The sequence below is a fragment of the Herpailurus yagouaroundi genome, unplaced genomic scaffold, assembly GCF_014898765.1.
Source record: "Herpailurus yagouaroundi ecotype Mexico unplaced genomic scaffold, PumYag 141, whole genome shotgun sequence".
Classification (NCBI taxonomy): domain Eukaryota; kingdom Metazoa; phylum Chordata; class Mammalia; order Carnivora; family Felidae; genus Herpailurus; species Herpailurus yagouaroundi.
In genome coordinates, this window is record NW_024412396.1 from 73,360,634 (window position 1) to 73,382,807 (window position 22,174).

The window sequence follows — 22,174 nt, forward strand, 5'->3', positions numbered from 1 at the left end:
AATGGCCGTCGCCCGCTGCTTCCTTTCAGATCCACTTCCTGTACCAGTACTCCCTCCAGTTTTTCCTGGACATTTACCACAACGTCTTGTACGAGAACCCGAACCTCAAGGGCATCACAGACCACACGCAGCGCCTCTCCATCATCACGAAGGACCTCTTCCAGGTAGAGAGCCCGGCGCTTGGCTGTCCCCAGGGAGGGAAGGTGGGAGGTCGTTCTCCGGGGACGGCAGCGTCTCCCGCTCCTGTCCCCAGGTGGCGTTCAACCGGGTGGCCAGAGGCATGCTGCATCAGGACCACATCACCTTCGCCATGCTGCTGGCCCGAATCAAACTGAAGGGCACCATCGGGTAAGGCCGCCGCCCTGCTGCACTTGTCTCCGCAGGGCGCTGTCATCTTGTAGGTTGTCTGCTAGCATCTGAAGGGCTTAAAGAGAGGAAAGAAGTCTTTGCTATTACGGCTCTTTTAGTGAGTGCAGAAGTGAATCTGAGACGCTTGCTAACTCGTTGCCCCCTTCCCAGGGAGCCCACCTACGACGCCGAATTCCAGCACTTCCTGAGAGGGAAGGAGATCGTCCTGAGTGCTGGCTCGACGCCCAAGATCCAGGGCCTGACCGTGGAGCAGGCCGAGGCCGTTGTGAGGTTGAGCTGTCTCCCTGCCTTCAAAGATCTGATTGCAAAGGTTCAGGCCGACGAGGTGAGTGTTCTGAACGCGTCCCAGCCTCTTCCCAGGAAGTTGGCAGTTAGGAATTGCGTGTGTCGTGCGCACACGTCAGCCATCTGATGTATTCATCCCAACTTCTCTGCCCACAAAAACGGGCTGTGCTCCGTGGCGACGCTTCTCCCGTTGTGTCCACAGCAATTTGGCATCTGGTTGGACAGCAGCTCCCCAGAGCAGACGGTCCCGTACCTCTGGAGTGAAGAAGCCCCCTCAAGTAAGCCCGCATCAAGGCCTCCCCGGTGTTTTCATTCTGGACCCAAATGTAAAATTGGGCTTTGCCGCCTGAGTGAAGGGACACCTCCGAGAAAGTCGCCGATTCCTAAAATAAGTGTCTCAGTGTAAAATCTTCAGGTCCTAATTCGTGTTCCCACTCTCGCTTAAAGACCAAGAGAGACAGGTAGGAAGACCATTGCCCGATGTTAAGGGAGAGATTGGCTAGTTCTGAGTGTAGTGCCCCAGGCCCTGTGCTAGCCCAGCTGGGGCCAGTGGGCAGGGTCTCCACGGCGCAGCAGGGGCAGGGCTGGCGGTGGCTGTGATCCTCTCTAGACGGCTCAGGATCTGTGTTCCGCCTATGACAAATGGGTGGCGGTGGAGTCACGTGAAGTTGGTAACTGCCACCGTGCCCACAGAGAGGCCCATGTGGTAGACATGAGCACAGGTGTGTCCAGGGGCTTCACTGAAGACAGGAGAGGGTGGCAGTTCTCCTTGGGGCAGAGAAGACCAGAGGTGGCGGCGTGATTCTGAGCTGTCATCCGAGCGGGGATGTAGCCAGACCAGTCCCAGCGGGGCAGTCTGGGCCGTGTCCTCCCCGCAACCCTCCACATGCCTCGTTCCAGCACCCATCGGGCACGCCATCCACCGCCTGCTCCTGATTCAGGCTTTCCGCCCTGATCGCCTGCTGGCCATGGCCCACATGTTTGTTTCCACAAACCTCGGGGAGTCCTTCATGTCCATCATGGAGCAGCCTCTTGACCTGACTCACATCGTGGACACAGAGGTGCGGCTCTATCTCCCAGCAGGCTCGGGTGGGCCTCACCTGCCCCAGCCCCTAGGCGCCGTCTTGTCGGGCCATATACCTGCTAGACTCCCACCCTGGCCGGCTCCCAGCCCCTGCACCTTGGGGCCGGGGGAATCTTCGCAAGGCCCGCCCCACAGGCCTCTCCTCTCCACAGACTCCCGGTCTTAGTTGTGACCTCTGCATCTGCAGGTAAAGCCGAATACTCCTGTCCTGATGTGCTCTGTGCCTGGTTATGACGCCAGCGGGCACGTCGAAGACCTTGCAGCAGAACAGAACACGCAGATCACTTCAATCGCAATCGGTAAGGGCACTTGGTGGGTTTTTCGGGCTGAAGCCCCTCAGAACTCACAGTGGACACTGAAGTCCAAGCCTGCCGTGCTGACACTAAGCTTTCTGGCACCAGGCTCGGCCGAAGGCTTCAACCAAGCAGATAAAGCCATCAATACAGCCGTCAAGTCCGGCAGGTAGGCCTGTCTTGTTTGAAAAAGCCTCGGTTCCCAAGAATCCAGAGCGGAAACGTGAAGTGTAGCTGTGGCTCTCGCTTCGTGCAGGTGGGTGATGCTGAAGAACGTGCACCTGGCCCCGGGGTGGTTGATGCAGCTGGAGAAGAAGCTTCACTCCCTGCAGCCGCACGCCTGCTTCCGGCTGTTCCTCACCATGGAGATTAACCCCAAGGTGTGTGCTCGGCATGTTGCTCTGAGTGCTGGTTTGCCATCTTTCTGTCCTGAAATCGTGGGTGTGCGTGTGTGTATAGAGCCGAAGCACACAGTTAACCAGGGCACTGACAGGAACAGTGTCTTCCTCAGGTGCCCGTGAACCTGCTCCGCGCAGGCCGCATCTTCGTGTTTGAGCCACCCCCGGGGGTGAAGGCCAACATGCTGAGGACATTCAGCAGCATCCCCGTCTCCCGCATTTGCAAGGTAAGCGTCGCTTTCTCCTGGTGCACTTTCTCCGGACAAGCCCAGGAGACCAGGTCCCTTCAGCAAATTCGGAAGTGGGTCCCCACGTCTCCCAGAAACACCAGAATGGCTGATAACCCTGGAAATTGTACTACTTAACTGTAGGCAAAATTCCCTTCCTGTGAACAGATTGAAAAGTATGCCTGCACGGTGTCCTGTTGTGAGGGTGTGACAGCCAGGCTCCCAGGAGAGCAGACGCCCCCAGTGCAGCTCTAACCAGAGCCCAGATTTAGGTCCGGGGTAAATGAGAATCCTGCGCTCCTGACCATGGTTCCCTGAGGCTGGGCAGTGCCCTCCGAGGCGCCAAAGACCAAGCTCGTGGGCAGGAGGAGAGGAATTCTGAAGTACTGTTTCATTTTGTGCTATAATCCCCCTTTTCTGACCATTTTAGATTTGTTTTCTGTATCATTTTCTACAGTTGAATAATTTATCTTTACAGGGTTATTGGATTACATCTTAATTAACAGGAAAAGTAGCACTTCATTTCTGGCAGTGGTATTAGTGCTAACGGTACTGCGTCAGAAGCCCTAAAGTTCAGTGTGGTTCAGGGCGAAAAGCTCTTTTTATTTTTGAAAGAGAAACAGAGCACAAGCGGTGGAGGGGCAGAGAGAGAGGGAGACACAGAATCGGAAGCAGGCTCCAGGCTCTGAGCTGTCAGCACAGAGCCCGACGCGGGGCTCGAACCCACGAACCGCGAGATCACGACCTGAGCCCAAGTCGGATGCTTAATGGACTGAGCCCCCTGGGCTCCCCGAAAAAGCTCTTCTTAAAACTTTGTTAGAGAAGCTGCACTGTTTTCTTGGAAAGGATGTTGCTTTCTAAGGGTTCTGTCTTTGATAACCTTCCTCACCCAGTCTCCCAATGAGCGTGCTCGCTTATACTTCCTGCTGGCCTGGTTCCACGCCATCATCCAAGAACGCTTACGATACGCACCCCTGGGGTGGTCAAAGAAGTATGAATTTGGGGAGTCTGACCTGCGGTCGGCCTGCGACACGGTAGACACGTGGCTGGATGACACGGCAAAGGCAAGTGCGGGCTGCCGTGTCAGATGGGAGGGGACGCTCGGGAGCGCGCACGGCTGTGGTGGCCGACGGTGGGGGTCGTGTTTGATGTGGGTGTGAGGAAGGACTCGCCCCACCAACAGAGGGACCCGGTGTGCCGGTTCCCCTCCGACCTGCCCCCACAAACCCAGCTTTCCTCACACAGGGCAGGCAGAACATCTCGCCAGACAAGATCCCATGGTCCGCACTGAAGACCTTGATGGCCCAGTCCATCTACGGCGGGCGGGTGGACAACGAGTTCGATCAGCGTCTGCTTAACACTTTCCTGGAGCGTCTGTTCACGACGAAGAGTTTCGATAGTGAATTTAAGCTGGCCTGCAAGGTCGACGGGCACAAAGACATTCAAATGCCCGACGGCATCAGGTACAAGCCTACCTCCTGTGACCCAGACCCCAGCCGTGCCCGGCAGTCCCCGGCGTCACCCGGGGTGGCATTTCCCAACGTGCTGCTTTTCTAGGCGAGAGGAGTTCGTGCAGTGGGTGGAGCTGCTCCCCGACACGCAGACGCCCTCCTGGCTGGGCCTGCCCAACAACGCGGAGAGAGTCCTGCTCACTACCCAGGGTGGGTACCCCACGGGCAAGCCCCTTCCCTGTGCCGACGAGGTCAGGCCTCAGGCCTCGGCCTGCCCCCTCCCTCCGCTGGCCCTTCCGATCCTGGCCCCTCCTGGCTCCGTCCCTGGGGAGGCACGGGAACTGGAGTGGGTCCCAGCTGGTGCCTCCCCTGCAGTCTAGGCTCGGTCTGGACAAAACTTGGTGTTTCAGTCAATGAGGTCTGGAAGTTACATCTAGGGCATCAGCTTACATTCAGACATGATTTCTTCTGTTTTGCCTAAAAGAGTCAAAAGGCACCTGGTATTATGTGAAGTTTTAAAACCGTTAGTTTTTATTAGGATACTTCTTAGAAGCTTTTTCTTTCTCCTTTTTTTCCCAAGAGTATTCAAGAAATCGCTAACGCAGAGGTTTTCAAAGTATGGTTCTCAGCAGCATTAACCTCACTGGAATTTCTTAGAAATGCAGATTCTCAGGACCTGCCTCAGACCTCCGCAGTGGGAAGTGGGGGCCCAGCCCCCTGCTCCAACAAGCCCTCCGGGCAGCTGCTGTGTCTGCAAGCTTATGAACGGCTGATCTAACCCAGACTTCTCTTTATGGGAACCGGGCCCAGAAAGAACTTGTGATTTCCCCAAACTCACACAGCTAGCTGAGGGGACAGGATCAGACACCCCTTCGGGCCATCTCCCCACTCTGCACAAGAACCCCTACTTACCAGGCTTGCTCTCTGAGGACAACTTTGAAGGCATGCCAGGCTACCCCACCCCCACGAGGCGGCAGAGGTCCTGTAAGCCACCGAGACGAGACGCTGGCCTGCTGTGCGAGTTCGAGGCCTCGGTGCAGGGCAGGTCCTGGCAGGTCCAGGGTTGGGCCCGAGTGCTCTGTTGTACGACAGCCTGTACTGAGATGAGATCACGTAGGGTATTAACACTCAGGGCACCTGCTGTGAGCCCTACTTGGCTCCCATGACAGGGGACTGGTTTGTAGGATTTGTCGCTCACCCTGGCTGGCCGGAATGCCCTCCCTGTCCCTGTACTAACAAGCTCCCGCCGTCACTCCAGCTTTCTGCTGGTCACACCCAGTCCCACCTTCAGGTAGCACTGAAGGCTCGGCTGCTGCCCACCCCACATGGGAGCCCGTGCCGGCCTGTCCCCTCTGGTCTGGCTTTCAATGCCGCTCAGGAACTGGACTTCGAGCACTCCGGGACCCTGTGAGGGCGGGGGTGAGGCCAGGCTTTAACGGGACGGGGGCCGGTGTTCGAGGTGGAGCAGGGGGGCAGATGACCCAGGGCACACGGAGTTAGCGCAGTACCCTCCCGGGCTGGCACCTGGCATGCCCCAGAGCCCACCCCTCTGCAGCCTCGGTCGGGGCTCTGCCAGCCTCACGGTGAACTCCGAGTCCTCGAGCAGCCTCGCTCTCATCTTTGGCGTTCAGGCTGCTGGTTCAGCCCCAGCAGCCGTGACCGGATGTGGCGGTAGCTTTCCACTGCATCTGCCACCTCATCTTTTGGCCCGGCCACTTTCTGAGCTTCAGAAACGCGTCCTCACTCGTACCTCATGGGTAGACGTGTTCTGTGGCCTCTGCATTCAAATCCTTCTCCCTCTGATCTCCCGCCCGTCCCCCTCCCTCCGTCACCGGTGGGCTTGTGGCCCAGGCGTGGACATGATCAGCAAGATGCTGAAGATGCAGATGCTGGAGGACGAGGATGACCTGGCCTACGCCGAGACGGAGAAGAAGGCCAGGACGGACTCCACGTCCGACGGCCGGCCCGCCTGGATGAGGACCCTGCACACCACCGCGTCCAACTGGCTGCACCTCATCCCCCAGACGCTGAGCCACCTCAAGCGGACGGTGGAGAACATCAAGGTGCCGGCAGTGGGCGGGGCTGCCCCTTGGCGGCTGTGGCCCCGGAGGGCTGGACGGACGGAGCTCAGTGTAGTCCCAGCGGGCCCCTGGGCCCAGGTTTGGGCGAGAGGGGGCGACCCTGTGAAGCTGGCCAGAAGCGCTCTACGAGGTGGTCCGTCCGCATACGCTAGGCCAGTGGTTCCAGGGCCCAGCCCGTGGCAGGCTTCTGACCAGCTTCGCCCGAGGCCTGGGCCCAGGGCGAGCTCAGGCGAAGCCGTGAGCTCCCGGGCTCCCCGCGGGGGACCTGGTGTGGACGGGCCTGCCTCCCACGGGAGAGGGGCCCTCTCCCGGACTCTCCCCTTCACCCTGGCCTTCCTGTGTCTTTGAACAATTTTAGGACCCTTTGTTCAGGTTCTTTGAGAGAGAAGTGAAGATGGGGGCTAAGCTACTTCAGGACGTTCGCCAGGACCTCGCGGACGTCGTCCAAGTGTGTGAAGGGAAGAAGAAGCAGACCAACTACCTGCGCACGCTCATAAACGAGCTGGTCAAAGGTACTGGCCCTCCCGGGCGTGCCCTGGGGCCCGGCCCCCCACGTCCGCCTCACGGGGCGCCGAGCAGGGCGCACCGGGGCCAGGTGGCTGCTGCCCTCCGGCGTCGGCAGGTCCCGCCCGGCCTCGCACACGTTGCCATCTGCACAGACCTTCCTGTGAGGGCAGCTGGGGGTCAGGCTTCGAAGGGCCCAAGAATTTGTTTTTCCTACTTGCTGGGCCCTGAACGTTCCCTAAGATCTTTACCGTCTTTAGGAGGGTGGCCACCACAGAGGAAAAGTGGGGGACGTAAAGGATACAGGGAGCGAGCACCCAGATGTCTCGAGCCTGACCTGCCGGTGACACCCAGCCCCTTCCATGATGGGGGTTAACAGCTGCGGTGTCCCTTGGGGCCACTGGGGTCCTCCATGTACACCCCGTCAGCCACACTGGACTGAGCAGGGCAGAGGTGGTGCGGGCCCAGCCAGCACAGGAGACGTGGCGTGGGGAGGGGGCGGGCGGAGTGCTCGCGCGCAGGCGCAGCTGGGGAAACAGACGAGCCCTGGCAGGTCCGAGCACCTGTGCCGGGGATGTGAGAACCGAGCCTGGGTCACCTCGCTCGCAGGGATCTTGCCTCGGAGCTGGTCCCACTACACGGTGCCCGCGGGCATGACCGTCATCCAGTGGGTGGCCGACTTCAGCGAGAGGATCAAACAGCTACAGAACATCTCTCTGGCGGCTGCGTCTGGCGGCGCCAAGGAGCTGAAGGTGGGGAGCGGCTCCTGAGTGGTGCGGGGGAGGGGCAGCCCCGGGGCCGCTCGGGGACAGGCACAGATCCCCTGTGGCTGGTGCTCCCCGCTCACGGGGGCCCCTCCTTCCCGCAGAACATCCACGTGTGCCTGGGCGGCCTGTTCGTGCCCGAGGCCTACATCACCGCCACCAGGCAGTACGTGGCCCAGGCCAACAGCTGGTCCTTGGAGGAGCTCTGCCTGGAAGTCAACGTCACCACGTCCCAGAGTGCCACCCTCGATGCCTGCAGCTTTGGGGTCACGGGTGAGTCGGGGTCCAGGTTGGGTGCCGGTGTGGCTCCCAGTCCGTGTCTGAGGTCGCGGGAGGCAGCACGCCAGGGCCGGGCGCGGTGTCACAGATTCGGGCAGCCTTTGCCACGGGTGACCGGGCCGGACTTCTCCCCGCAGGGTTGAAGCTCCAGGGGGCCACGTGCAATAACAACAAGCTGTCGCTGTCCCACGCCATCTCCACGGTCCTCCCTCTGACGCAGCTGCGCTGGCTCAAGCAGACCAACGCAGAGAGAAAGGCGAACGTAGTAAGTGGCCCCTTCCTGTCCTGGGGTTGGCAGGGGCCGTGCGCACAGCCGCGAGCGATCAGGCGCAGCCATCGCCCCCCTTCCCCCGGGGCCAGCTCGTCCCTAGGACCCCAGGGCCACGCGGAGGCAAGCCGCCCCATCACCAGGGCCACTGTCCACCATGCCCACGGTGTCCTGCCTCTCCCGAAGCCGGCAGTAAGACCCTGCCCTCTCCCCCAGGTGACCCTGCCCGTCTACCTGAACTTCACCCGTGCGGACCTCATCTTCACGGTCGATTTTGAGATCGCCACCAAGGAGGATCCACGTAGCTTCTACGAGCGCGGCGTCGCCGTCCTCTGCACGGAGTGAAACCCGACTCCTGGTCCCTTTTCTGTAGTAACTATTTAACGTTTCTTCGTCATTAAACCGTTCGGAAGGAGTGGACTTGTCACAGGAAAGTCGTTGGTTCGAGGTTGGAGGAAGCGGACTGGAGGCTGAGGGACGGGACGGTGGGAAGAGGAAGGACTCGGTTGTGTGCTTGGGAGGGTCCGTAGCCTGGTTTGCTCGGGAATAAAACACTAAGCACGATCCAGCTCTCGCCTCTTCTGTCCCCCTCTCCTCCTGGCGTGGAAAGTGGGGGCCCTTTGCAAACACCAGGACAACTCTCCGTGCCTAGAGCAGTTCTGGCCGTCCTGACTTAGCACCCTGCAGGCTTGGGCCTGCTCACAATCCCTCGGGTGGTTTCTGTGTCACGTGAGGGTGCCAACGCCCCCAGCCAGCCTCCACCCATCCCGTGTCTACCCCCCCACACCCCGGGGAAGCAGCTGGTTCCCACGAACTGCTCACTGTTCACACCGGACGTGATGCGTGTGGGCTCCTTGTGAAACTGGGTTAAGTGCCTTATGGCAGCTCCTAGGGTTGATCAGCGACCAGCTGAGCCTGAGCACAGGCCCCCCTCCCCGCGCCCCCCCATGACAAAAGCCTATTCTTGCTGCTGGGCCCCCCCATGAGCAGGGCTCAACCATCAGCCGGGTGAGGAGCCGGGTCTGAGTGGGTGCCTAGGCGCCTGCCCCTGACGCCGACCCAACCTCTTCTGGGCAACCGCCAGGCTCCAAACATCCCCAGGGCTTGGCAACCAGTCTCCTCCCCACCCGGTTCTGGAATGGTCTATCAGGGATCCTGGGAAGTCCGCCTTGCAGTCCAAAGTTCTACTTGATTGAAAATTGAGGTCCGTTTTAAATGTTCTTCTCTGAACCGATAAATAAGGTTTCTTAGTTTTTCTGCAGCGGTATTCCCGAACAGGGCTATAGGCTGGGACCAGGCCCAAGGACAGATGAGGGGAGCCCACAGAAAGGCCGCCATGGGCGTCTGTCCTGCCTACTTCCTCTGCCCACCCGGCACACACAGGTGAGGGTCCCAAGCACGAGAGCAGCCGTGCCCTCCAGGCACAGAGCAAGTTCCTGAACAGGGAGGACCGGACGCCAGCCCAGAGGCCCTGAGCGGGAGCCGCTGCGCCTACTGGACGCCTGCCTGCTGCCCCCGAAAGCCCAGTGTGACCGTCCTGGGCCCCAGGGCCTCTGAGCCTCGCCCCACTGCAAGCCCGGGCCGGGGGGGGGGGGGGGGGGGGGGGGGGGGGGGGGGGAGACCCCACCTCTACCTCTGGGACCACCCGCTCACCGTCCAGTCGGGAGGGTCGGGCCGAAGAGTGGCCACAGCACTCATCCTTAGCGAGCAGCGCTGGCACACAGGCCAGAGGGCCCCGGAGCCGGGACAGCGGCGTGCCTGTGCCCGGGCCGGCCCCCGGTTACCCACCTCGCACCCCGGTGCCCCGCCCACCCGCAGGAACTTGCACTCTTCTCCTCGGGCTTCCCTTTATTGGCACTTGGGAACAGCACGGTCCTGGGGGTCCCGGGGCGTGTGGGCAGCAGCCACCCGGCACTGGCGCCAGGCTTGTGCTCAGTTCATGCCTGCTGGGGAACAAAAGGCTCAGTGAGCAAACGCCCAGAAACTGGGAAAGGGTAAGAGAGCCACTGCCACCCCATTGTTTTCAAATGGCACGTCAAGAAGGGGGCGCCTGAGTGGCTCAGGTCATGATCTCGAAGTTCGTGGGTTCGAGCCCCACGTCGGGCTCTGTGCTGACAGCTCGGAGTCTGGACCCTGCTCCGGATTCTGTCTCCTTCTCTCTCTGCCCCAGTCTCTCAAAAATAAACATTTATAAATTAAATTTAACAAAGCACATCAAGACCATGACGGTGTCAACAGCCAAAACCAGCTGCTCAGAAAACCCTTTGTGAACACAGTGACAGAGGAACAGAAACGGGGACACCGGAGGCAGCTGGTCAAGTTCACACCAGAGTCCACCAGTGTGTTAGCCTAAATATTCTTACCTTGTTGTGTCCGCAACCCCCAGAGCCCCTCCTGTCCACCCCATCCCCCACTCCTGCCCACTCCCCCACCCCCCTCAGCAGATGCGCCAGCAGTGAGGAAAACGGGTACCACGAATTCGGGTTTTTTAAAAAAATTGGTTCACCGACGCGTAAATATCTAGTAAAAGCCAAGAAATGCTCGGACTCGGGAAGCGGGTTCCACGAGGGCCACACAGGACCTTTCCTCCACCGGAAACCCGTTTGTGAGCAAACAGGTGGGCACCCAGGTGCTCATTGTTTAAGACACACAAAGGGCAAGCGTTCCATTGATACAAGTCCGTCAGCGTTGGCTTTGGCCAACAGGCACCTCCTTCCCGAGCCAACTCCGCTCACCTCAGTCTAGGCCACATACTGCTTCTTCCTCTTCCTTTTCTCGGGCTCTGCAAGTAAGAGTTCCAGTTTCCTCTTGAAGAGGATGAGCTTGGGCCCCTTGTCCTTCTCACTCCCAAGTCTGGGAGGCGGCCGGGACCCTCTGGTCCTGCCCTGCGTGTGTCTGCCGGGCTCGGAGGGCTCCGCGGCGGGGAGGAGGGGACCGGCTGCCCTGGGCCACCCCTCCTCCGTCATTCTCCGGTCCTCTGGGGCTCCGGACGGCCCGGCTGGCCACCCTGGCGCCTCAGGGCCGCTGGCCTCGACAGGCCACATGTCCACGTCGTCGGCCTCCGGGGACGCAGGGCCCCAGCTGGCAGCTTTGAGGGGGCGGTCTGGGATTTTTGAGGAGAGAGGATCTTCTACGCGGACCTCTCCTGGACTCCTGGACGTCGGTGCGTGTGAAGGCACAATACAGGTCACGTCGCCCGGACAACGGGTGCCGAGACTGTAGACAGAATGGCTGGGGGTATCTTCCGAAGACTGGCCGTCGTAAGGATCTAAAAACTGACGACATCATTTATTTCTGAGCCAATTAGCAATTTCTACCAGGGTAAAGCACCACACACTTCTCACGCGCAGAAGTTCCTCTTTCCATCACTGATGGTGGCAAATTTTGCAACTCTGCCTTGCAATTGTTAAAAATGCATTAGATGGGCACCCGGCTGGCTCCATCAGTTAAGCGTCCGACTCGATTTTGCCCCAAGTCATGATCTCACAGTTTGTGAGTTCGAGCACCGCGTCGGGCTCTGCGCTGAGGGACTTTGTCTCTCCCTCTCTCTGCCCCTTCCCTACTCGATCTCTCTCTCAAAATAAATAAACTTAAAAAAAAATAAATAATAGGGGCACCTGGGTGGCTCAGCCGGTTAAGCATCTGACTTTGGCTCAGATCACGATCTCTCGGTTCACAGGTTTGAGCCCTGCCTTGGGGTCTGTGCTGACAGCACGGAGCCCGCTTGGAATCCTCTGTCCCCCTCTCTCTCTGCCCCTCCCCAGCTGGCACTCACTCTCAAAAATAAACATTAAAAAAATAAAAAATTGGGGCGCCTGGGTGGCTCAGTCAGTTAAGCATCTGACTTCAGCTCAGGTCATGATCTCACAGTTCGTGGGTTTAAGCCCCGTGTCAGGCTCTGTGCTGACAGCTCAGAGCCTGGCACCTGCTTCAGATTCTGTGTCCCTCTCTCTTTGCCCCTCCCCTGCTCACTCGCTTTCTCTGAAAAATAAACATTAAAAAAAATTTTTTTAATAAAAAATAAAAAATGCATTAGACAGATACCCCATAGCATCCAAAAGGCCTGAGGGCCCACCATCACTGGGGGCCCAATCGGAGCCCCATAACTGAGCCCTTATCCCAGTGCCGTGCACAGGCCGGTCCACACCACCAGGGGCCCGGGAGGGCGCCGTCTGAGCTCACTTCCTCCCAGAGTCGTTTTCCTGGCCCGCCTGCCTCAGGCTCCCTGACCAAGGGGTGCAGACACGTGCCCCTCATCACCCACCACCCCCACACGAAGGGCTGTCCAAGGCGGCCCAAAGAGGCGGAGATGAGCGTTTAAGTCCAGTGGTCACGGTTTTCAAAGGTGCCCGCGCTCTGTCCTCAAAGGCCACGTGTGCAGGTCAGCAGCTGGTCGCCTCTTTGTGACCGCTGGCTCAGGGGGCCCTGGAACTCTCTGGATCCCTTATCACACGGCTCCACTGCGTGTACCCAACCTCGTACCCGAATTCCTTGACCCGAATTTCCTATTTCTGACCTGACCTCGTACCCGAATTTCCTATTCCTTACTCTAGCTTTTTACCCTCCTGCCAAAGCAGCTCTGCCAGGAGGGGTCTCCAGGAAAGTCTAAGGCCCCGCGACTGACCGCCGTCACCTCCCCCGCTGACAGTGGGGAGCTGCACCCCTGGTAACTCCCAGCGCTGCGCTGACCCCCCCCTCCCAGCTCCGCCAGGGCCCCGTGAGGACCGGTGAGGTGTTCCCCTCTCACTGACCACGGACGGGGCTTCAGTCACACCCCGAGAAAAGGCCCCGGGGCTGAGCTCAGGCAGGGACCCCCGTGGGGTCATCTCACCTGGGTGGTGAAAACCTCCCGAGAGAGCTCATTTCTTCTGTGGACAGTCAACGCTGTCACGGAGTCCCCAAAACAGGGAATAAAATAGCTAACAGCAGTCTGTAGGCAACAGTAATCATTTCAGATTCAGAGACCGCTCAGAGTTGTCGGAGTTCACAAAGCCAGCATCGTGGGACCCCCCCCACGATGGCCTCAAGGCCCAGGCCCGAGGGGGTACCCGTGTGGGGGAGGCTAACGGTCTCGGCCTGCAAATCAGCCAACAGCATCCATACTTACAAACCAGGGGATGCCGGGATAGGACGTTTATCCTCGGGCTAGAATGGCTTGGGTTGGAATGGCAGGACAGCATGACCTGGTGCCTCAAAGCACCATGAGACCAAACATTCACCATCCCCGAACTGATTATGGAGATCGATTTTAATTTTGATTGAATTTAAAATTTTTTTTTTTCAACTTTTTTTTTTAATTTATTTATGGGACAGACAGAGACAGAGCATGAACGGGGGAGGGGCAGAGAGAGAGGGAGACACAGAATCGGAAACAGGCTCCAGGCTCCGAGCCATCAGCCCAGAGCCCGACGCGGGGCTCGAACTCACGGACCACGAGATCGTGACCTGGCTGAAGTCGGACGCTCAACCAACTGCGCCACCCAGGCGCCCCAATTTCGATTGAATTTAATCTACCCCAGCCGGTAGAATGTGCCACTCTTGATCTCCAGGATGTGAGTTCAAGCCCCATGCCGGGGGTAGAGATTAATTAATTTTGAGATTGCAATTACTCAAACTTATGGCCGTGTCAATCTTCCAGGGGAAACTACTTTGAGTCTTTTTCTTACTTAAATGTTTCGGGGGGGTGGGGAGAAAAAAAAGGAAACATCCATTTAAATATCAAAGTGAAGCTCCTCCTCAAATATAGTAACTCCGTTCTTAACCAGAAAAGGGCACACACAGCAGGTCCCAAACCACTCTCCTTGCAAAGTCCTCCTTGAAGGGTTGGCCCGTGGCTGGTTCTGGGGACTTGGATTTGGGGAGGGCTCCACCGTCCTCTAAGTGAGGGGACTGGCTGCTGGCCCATTCTATCACCTACCTCTCTCCAGATACCTTCAATTAAGTCCATGTGATTCTTTTTGTGATTGGCCTGGGGAAATTTAAAGAAACAAAGACAGATGGTGCTGAATAATCCTTTCGATGAAGGCAGGCGGACAGCAGCTCAGCGTTCAAGAGCAAGGGGCAGAGAGAACCCACGCCCGCGGCTCCCGCCACACCGGACACTCGGCGGATGGCGGCCCTCGGGGGTGGACAAGAAGGACTTCCCTGGTCTGAGGGACTAAAATGCAAACGTGGGCCGCCATGAATAGGAAGAGTAGAACCAGGAATGTGGCAAGAGGGCGAATTCAGCAGCTGGATTCAACCGGGGAGAGAGAACCCTGGAACTTATTCTAAACCCAAAGCCAGAAGATCATGGAAGATACTAGACCATCCGTCCTAACCCCTTCCTTTACAGATGAGGCCCAGACAACAGCCAGGCCTTGCTTGCTCAGGGTCCCTCGAAGAACCCGGGGCTGGCACCAGATATTCTAGAACCCTCCTTGCTAATCCCAGGCTGCTGGGAGAAAGCAGCTCTTGCTTTTTCTCATCGACAGACAGACTCCCAAAGGACAGGAGATTGAACACCCCTGCTTTTGAGAAGAGAAGCCCTGTAAAGATGTTATCAAGAACCGCTGAGGATACCATTTCCACAGAAGGTGCGGGCCCAAAGCAAGGGTTCCTGGTCTGGGGCACACGGGGTCTCCCGCCCTCCCCCCATGTCCACTAGCAGGGGAGGGGGCGGCAAGCAGGAGAGCACCTTGAAGCGATGGGGTGTGTTCCTCCACCTCTTCTGGAAGCCGGCCCTGGTGCTAGCAAACGCCGCCCTGATGCAGGCGGGCCGGCCGGACCTCAGACCAGCCATGGCTGGGGCCGCTCAGGGTGGGCTTTTCACTTCGCTACAAAACATCAAGTTCACAGGGACAAAGCACAGGTCACTGGTTGCTGGGGGCGGGTGAGGGCTTGGCCACAAAAAGGGCAGGAGGGAACCTTCCGGAGCTGTGGGACTGTGTGCCTCGGCTGTGATGGCGGTCGCTCTGTAGGACGCATTTGTCAGAGTCAGAGCTGCGTCCCAACGGGGCTGGGTTTCACCGTGGGTGCTACCTCCCCAAGACAGATCTAGAGTTTTCCCAAAGCGTTTTAGGGAACCCGCGGGCAGCTGGCGGCGGGGAGTGTAGCCCGTGGGCTTCGCCTCTGTGAGGGGAAAGCCCCTTTGCCCCGAGAAGCTCGGTCTTAACAAGCTCATTGGAAATGTCACACATTCAGTATGGAAACCAATTTGACAATAAATTTCATATTTTAAAAAAAAACAAACAAAAAAAAGAAAACCTTATTTTACGAGGAAAATATATTCTTTAATTGAGACTTTCCTTTTTACGACGCTAACTACTATCAACAATTTCAATTTCTTTTGAAATAAAGCACAGATAAATCTAGGGGCCAAAAAAAGGGAATGTCACACATTCATTGACACTGAAAGTTCTAGACTATTGGGGGCGCACCCACTCAGCTCAAATGTCCTCCCCCTTTAACAGATGAAGAACGTGAGCCCGGGATGGGGACTGACCCACCCGAGTCAGAGAGCTTTTCCCAAGTGTGAGGTTGTTAAAAAAACAACTTTTTAAAAAAAACAACAGGTACCCAAAAAAGAGTGAGAACAGCAAAAACCAAAACAACTTACCCAGAGCACGAGGGGCTGCAGACCTACCTCCGCGGAGTCTCATGTCCCTGGCTTTCAAGAGTCCTTGCGGAAAGGCACCGCCAGGCCCTGAGGGGAAGCGCCACAGTCACCACACGCACGCCTACCTCCCGCTTCCCAAAGTGGGCTCCGTGGCACACCAGTTCCGGGCCAAGGTCGGAGGAACAGGAAAGGATAAAACCAGACCCTAAAGCACAAGGCACATTAGCATCTTCAAGGCTAGAACGGTTCCCAGCAAAAATCAATTTCTTTAAGGGGCGTCTGGGTGGCTCCGTCGGTTGAGCGTCCGACTTCAGCTCGGGTCATGGTCTCGCAGTTGGTGAGTTCGAGCCCCGTGTTGGGCTCTGTGCTAACAGCTCGGAGCCTGGAGCCTGCTTCAGATTCTCTCTCTCTCTCTCTCTCTCTCTCTCTCTCTCTCTCTCCCTCCCCCTCCCCTGCTCATGCTCTGCCTCTCTCTGTCTCTCAAAAATAAGTGTTAATAAATAGTTTTAAAAAATCAATTTCTTTAAGTATTAACTGAAGTCCGTCTGTACTTCCTTCAGATGTCATTAGCTTTCACCTCGCCTCCTCTTTCTGCCCCCGGGTCCCACCCAGGACACTACATTCCATTCAGTGGCCACTCAGTGGCCACATCCTCTTAGGCCCCTCTCGGCTGTGACAGCGCCTCAGGCTCTCCTCGCTTTTGATGACCTGGACGGTTCTGAGGATCGTCTTGTAAGATGTCCCCCCGCTGGGATTCGGCTGACGTTTTTCTTCCGAAATCACGAGGACTGTGGATTTGGGGAGGCCGCCCACAGAGGGGCAGTGCCCTCATCGCACGGGTGTCACCATGAAGTTTTACAGGGGACCTCGCCATGGCCACCTGGCTGGCACGGCACCTGTCGGGTTTCTCCCTCCCGGCCCTCCTGGGACACGGTCACGCCAGCCACCACACTCAACGACTGGAGATTTATGCCCCCGCGCAGACAGGGAGCGTCTACGGAGCTCCCTCCGCGTGGGAGATTTTTCTACCTGCTTATTGATTTACTCAACCACCCGTGGCAGTGTGGATTCACGCTTATTTTACACTTGGGTTATAATAAATACGACTTCATTTTTGGGGTGCAAGGGTATGTGACTCGATCTCGGGGTTGTGAGTTCCGGCCCCACATTCAGCGTAGAGATTACCAAAAAAACTAAAACATTTAAAAAGAATAACTACATACATGCTACGCGATTTAGTCCCGTTTTGGCCGGAACTCGTTCCGTTGACTCCTGTGTCCCTGTGACATGTCCAAAGCAACTTAACTTTGAACTCCGAAGGAACACGTCCTGTTTCTCTCTCCAGGCCAAGTGCAGATAAAAGTACCAAAAAAGTGAAATTATAACAAGTAGAGGAACCAGACCCCTCTTTCCTCCTCGCTTTGTCTGACGGAGGTACAGGCCAGGGTCAGTGCCAACCCCATGTTTTCTAGACCAGCTGGTTGGCACCGTGTTAAAGGGCTTCTTACGTACTTTTTAACGAAAAGGTATTTCATGCGTGTGGTTAAAAAAAAAACAAAAACAACCACCATTAAACATCATACAATAAATACACGAGGTCCCCCAGATGCTGACTGTGGGCCACCCTGTGCGTCCCCAGGACATGCAGAGTGGATCCACATGCAGGCTTTTTAATGTCTACATGTTTGTTTATTTTGAGAGAGAGAGAGAGAGACAGAAAGAAATGTGGGGGAGGGGCAGAGAAAGGGAGAGAATCTTAAGCAGGTTCCACGCTCAGTGGGGAGCCCGATGTGGGTGGGGCTCAATCTCGACCCTGGGATCACGACCTGAGCCGAAATCAAGAGTCAACCGCTCAACTGACTGAGCCACCCAGGCGCCCCCACACGGGCTCCTTTCTACGCACTTGTCCACGTGGCGGGGCAGGACTCTATCTCGTGATCTGTCCACAGGATGTAAGGACTACGAGGCTCGGCCTTTTAACCCAAGGGCTGCCGCTGCCTGTCCCCCCACAGCTCCCGGGGGTGGGGGAAGCTCATGATTTCAGGGGAGCGCGTGAGGCCTAAGGCAGGCTGACGGTGCTGGCCTTGTCCTAAAAAAGGCCTTCCTGCCGGGAAGCTGTGAGAACGTCAGCCCGTCCCCTTGGGCTGCATGTTTGAAAATCTCCTAATGAAGAGTTGAGAAGTCACCACCTCTGCCCTGAGAGCCACCAAATCCCTACCTTCGAGCGAGTCCTGGGTGTTAAGCTCTAACCCTCAGTGCCGCTGCCCACCCTGCATCTGCCCAGCTACACGCGCCCACTCGCGTGCACACACGAGCACCTGCACCCACGTCCCTGGCCCCAAGGCCCCACCCCCGCCTCTGGTGACCCTGGTCTCCACCTCCCGGCTCCGCACGTCCGGGCCTCACCGGGATCTCTAACAGGTTCTCCCAACTTACTTGTCCAAGGTCAGCCGGCTGACCTTCCCCAAACCTGCCGCACCGCAGCCCTCCAGGCTCGGCACAGGCCGCTCTGCTGATCTTGCTGTTCAAGCTACAGTCTTCCCGTGGCCCCGACCCGTTCCCTTCCAAACCCCACGATCCGTTCATCAGCCAGCTTCCAGATGAGCCCAGAATCCCATTGCTTCTCCCCACTTCCTCGCCCCAGAGCAACGCTGTTAGAGCTTGGCTGGCATCACACGGTATCCCTCCCGCCCCCTGTGGCCTCCCGATCCCTCCCAGCTCTGCTCGTCCACCCCTCCACGGCTGGCGGTCCCCCCTCACGGGCTGAGCCCCTCACTTCTAACCTGTCTTTCCGCTGAGGCCACCCTCCCACGAGGCCTCGCTAGAGGCCCCCCAGCTCACATCCCAACCTCCCGCTCACACCGCCTCTTCTCACGCAGGCGCACAACACCCACCACTGCATTTTTCTCCCTGGTCCCGGTCACTCTAGCAATCTCCGTGCCCTCCTGCTCTCTCTCTGGGATCGGCAGCCCCTTTCAACCGACTTGAACTCCGTCACCTGGACTTTTTGCTTCTCCGTCCACAGCCGTGTCCCCAGAGCCTGGCACAGCACTGACCACGGGGTGATCAACAGGTATTTCCTGGAGGCCTGTGTGCGTGCACGTCCCACAGTGGCCCCCATCCGCTACGTCCCCGGCCAAGTGCATATTTTTTAATATCCGGTGGTCATGGACAATTTTACTTTTTTAAATTTATTTTAATGTTTATCTATTTTTGAAAGAGCGCTAGCAGGGGAGGGGCAGAGAGAGAGGGAGACCCAGAATCCGAAGCAGGCTCCAGGCTCCGAGCCGTCAGCACAGAGCCCCACGTGGGGCCTGAACTCAGGAACCGTGAGATCGTGACCTGAGCCGGAGTCGGCCGCTCAACTGACTGAGCCCCCCGGGCGTCCAGCGGTGCATTTTCCTCCAAGAGGTGTCCCTGCTTCTCCAGTGTAGCTACAGTGACACCACCACCCACTAAGACCTGCCACCCTGCCCCAGGCCAGACAGCAGCTCCCATTTGCCAACTGCCAGATGGCTAAGAGTCAACGTGGTAATTTGACATTTGCTACAAATTGAACGCTTGGCCAATTTTCCTAACAAAGCTTTACAATTTTTGCTTTAGAAATAGAACGTTTTAGTGTACTAATAAAACACTGGAAAATAAAGAGCAAAGGGGTGGCTGGGCGGCTCAGTCGGTTGAGCGGCCGACTTCGGCCGAGGTCATGATCTCGAGGTTTGTGGATTCGAGCCCCGTGTCGGGCTCTGGGCTGACGGCTCGGAGCCTGGAGCCTGCTTCAGATTCTGGGCCTCCCTCTCTCTCTGCCCCTCCCCTGCCTGTGCTCTCTCTCAAAAATAAGCATTTTAAAATTTTTAAATAAAAAATTTTTAATGAATGAACGAATGAATGAATGAATGAAGAGCCATTTTTACATTTTTCTAATCACAAGGTGAAATGCTGGCCAACAAGGCAGGAAGAAGAAAAAAAATGATGGGCCAAGACCTCCCCCAAACAATCCAAAGCCCCAGAGACTAGGGTGACCTCCTCTGGGAGGGGGGGGGGCAGGAGAGGGGGCGGTCCAGGCCCAGGACTCCTTAACCTCAGCTTCAAGCTCTCTGGGACCTGTCCCCAGCCCCTTGTGACACCGCCCCTGGAGCCACGTCCAGGAAGCGTGGCCCTGGGGGGTCGGGCCCACTGCCTAGCTGAATGAAGCTGGGTCTGAAGGTTCCTGCCTGGAGTCCAGGAGCAGGGGCTACAAACGCAAGGTGAAGTCCAGACAGCCAGCTCCCGAGCGGGGGGCCTACGGGCAGACACGCCGGTCTGCAGGAGGGAGGAATAGAACACATGCAAAATGATCTTTCGGCCAAGAGGAATTCCGCGAGTGTACTCTCAAGACGTTGGAAAAAGGAGGAAAAATTATGGTGAGGCCTCATCCGCCACCATCAAGAGGCACGGTGGGGTCATCAGAATTCGGACCGGGTTTGTTCTAAGTTGGCCACCAAGCTGATCTCAGTACTGAAGTAAATTTTGCTTTTCTGCTTTAAAGGAAAAACACATTTTAAAAGTTGTCTCTTGGGGCGCCTGGGTGGCTCAGTCGGTTGAGCGTCCGACTTCGGCTCAGGTCATGATCTCGCCATCTGTGAGTTCGAGCCCCGCGTGGGGCTCTGTGCTGACAGCCCAGAGCCTGGAGCCTGTTTCAGATTCCGTGTCTCCCTCTCTCTCTCTGCCCCTCCCCTGTTCATGCTCTGTCTCTGTCTCAAAAATAAATAAACGTTTAAAAAAAAAATTAAAAATAAATAAATAAATCAAAAATAATAAAAGTTGTCTCTTGGGGCATGTGGGTGGCTCAGTCGGTGAAGTGTCCAACTTTGGCTCAGGTCACAATCTCATTCTTTGTGGTTTCAAGCCCTACATCGGGCTCTGGGCTAATAGCTTGAGCCTGGAGCCTGCTTGAAATTCTGTGTCTCCCTCTCGCTCTGACCTCGCCCTGTTCATGCTCTGTCTCTCTCTCAAAAATAAACATTTAAAAATGTTTAAGTTATCTCTTAACAATATTCATTAATAACAGTTCTAGTTCAAGAACAGGCACCCTTTCCTTGCAATAAAATTTGTTCTGAAAGAATCCTCAAACTCCACATCCCCAAAAGTGATATTTTTTTTAATGTTTATTTATTTTTGAGAGACAGAGAGAGACAGAGCATGAGTAGGCGAGGAGCAGAGAGGGAGGGAGACAGAATCCGAAGCAGGTTCCAGGCTCTGAGCTGCCAGCACAGGGCCCGATGTGGGGCTCGAACCCACAAACTGTGGGATCGTGACCTGGGCCGAAGTCGGAGGCTTAATCAACCTAGCTACCCAGGTGCCCCATCCCCAAAGTGGTTTCTAGGCAGATTGGCTTTATTCGGGTGGAGACAGGCAGTGGTAACATGGTCTATCATTTCACAGGAAGCTCTGCCTACATTTTCTACCTGCTTGAAAGAAACTAAGATCTGGTCCAGACTTCAAATGTCTGAGCCCCCCTTCCTGGCCCAGGAACCTGGGAGAGTGGGAAGCTGTTGAGTATAAACACCACTACCCCCAAAACATACACATACACACACTCTGTGTCCCTTTTTTCTACATTTATTTATTTATTGGGGGGGGGGAGGGGCAGAGAGAGGCAGAGAAAGAATCCCAGGCAGGCTCCGTGTTGTTAGCAAAGCCCATGAGACCGTGACCTGAGCGAAAACCATGAGCTGGACACTTGACCGACTAAGCCCCCCAGGCGGCCCCCACACTCTACGTCCTTTAGACACATGCCTGTTAGGCGTGGCTTCGTTATCTCCATACCCAAGTCCCTGGGCCAGGGTCAGTGCTCAGGAAATATTCATTCAAGTGTAACAGTCTCAAGTGAAGTCAGAGGAGTGTCCGGGTGGCTCAGTTGGTTAAGGGTCCGACTTCAACCCAGGTCATGATCGTTGGGGAGTTCGAGCCCCGCACTAGGCTCTCTGCTGTCGGCACAGAGCCTGCTTCAGACCCTCTGTCCCCCTCCCCTCGGTCTCTCAAAAATATTTGAAAAGAAACTTTTAATAACAAAAGAAAGGCTTAAAAAAAGAAAGTGAAGTCAGAGACTGAAAATTATCCTCCTTACCTACCTGCAGGTCCTACCCTTTAAATGATAGGGTGGGGGGTGGGGGCATGAGGGTCTGTACTTTGGTACCCAAATCACAGAGGTGTTCTTTTTTTAATGTTTTTTTAAACTTTAAAAAAAAATTTTTTTTTAACGTTTATTTTTATTTATTTTTGAGACAGAGAGAGACAGAGCATGAATGGGGAAGGGTCAGAGAGAGGGAGACACAGAATCTGAAACAGGCTCCAGGCTCCGAGCTGTCAGCACAGAGCCTGATGCGGGGCTTGAACTCACAGACTGCGAGATCATGACCTGAGACGAAGTCGGCCGCTTAACTGACTGAACCACCCAGGCGCCCCTTTTTTAACTTTTTTAAATGATTGATTTTTGAGACAGAGAGAGACAGAGCATGAGCAGGGGAGCTGCAGAGAGAGAGGGAGACACAGAATCTGAAACAGGCTCCAGGCTCTGAGCTGTCAGCCCAGAGCC

The 22,174-nt window shown here is 56.6% G+C and overlaps 2 protein-coding genes across 8 annotated transcripts in view; one reads left to right on the plus strand and one right to left on the minus strand.

The window, feature by feature from the left end:
* Window positions 1–8,571, plus strand: part of DYNC1H1 (dynein cytoplasmic 1 heavy chain 1) — a 77,674-nt gene extending 69,103 nt beyond the window's left edge. Inside the window, exons 61-78 of the mRNA XM_040478254.1 lie at window positions 30–164; window positions 254–348; window positions 520–694; window positions 857–932; window positions 1,555–1,715; window positions 1,926–2,037; window positions 2,140–2,200; window positions 2,288–2,411; window positions 2,543–2,656; window positions 3,550–3,720; window positions 3,902–4,119; window positions 4,214–4,317; window positions 5,959–6,170; window positions 6,547–6,700; window positions 7,302–7,444; window positions 7,561–7,729; window positions 7,873–8,000; window positions 8,220–8,571. Coding sequence (XP_040334188.1) covers window positions 30–164; window positions 254–348; window positions 520–694; window positions 857–932; window positions 1,555–1,715; window positions 1,926–2,037; window positions 2,140–2,200; window positions 2,288–2,411; window positions 2,543–2,656; window positions 3,550–3,720; window positions 3,902–4,119; window positions 4,214–4,317; window positions 5,959–6,170; window positions 6,547–6,700; window positions 7,302–7,444; window positions 7,561–7,729; window positions 7,873–8,000; window positions 8,220–8,348 — 2,481 coding nt within the window. The 3' untranslated portion in view covers window positions 8,349–8,571. The remainder of the gene's footprint in view (window positions 1–29; window positions 165–253; window positions 349–519; window positions 695–856; window positions 933–1,554; window positions 1,716–1,925; window positions 2,038–2,139; window positions 2,201–2,287; window positions 2,412–2,542; window positions 2,657–3,549; window positions 3,721–3,901; window positions 4,120–4,213; window positions 4,318–5,958; window positions 6,171–6,546; window positions 6,701–7,301; window positions 7,445–7,560; window positions 7,730–7,872; window positions 8,001–8,219) is intronic.
* A 1,262-nt stretch (window positions 8,572–9,833) lies between these two features.
* Window positions 9,834–22,174, minus strand: part of LOC121032307 (opioid growth factor receptor-like) — a 14,647-nt gene continuing 2,306 nt past the window's right edge. For 2 of the 7 annotated variants that reach the window (XR_005791209.1, XR_005791208.1), the window contains 5 exons: window positions 15,601–15,687; window positions 14,680–14,818; window positions 13,921–13,971; window positions 10,739–11,278; window positions 9,834–9,946 (listed from right to left, as the gene is read on the minus strand). Coding sequence is in view for 1 of the 7 variants with exons in the window: in XM_040478256.1 (XP_040334190.1) it covers window positions 10,745–11,278; window positions 13,921–13,971; window positions 14,680–14,784 (690 nt within the window). In the remaining 6 variants the exon portion in view is untranslated. Of the gene's footprint in view, window positions 9,950–10,738; window positions 11,279–13,920; window positions 13,972–14,679; window positions 15,576–15,600; window positions 15,688–22,174 lie in introns of those variants that run through there. The other 5 variants (XR_005791212.1, XR_005791213.1, XR_005791210.1 and 2 more) reach the window with 5 other exon arrangements.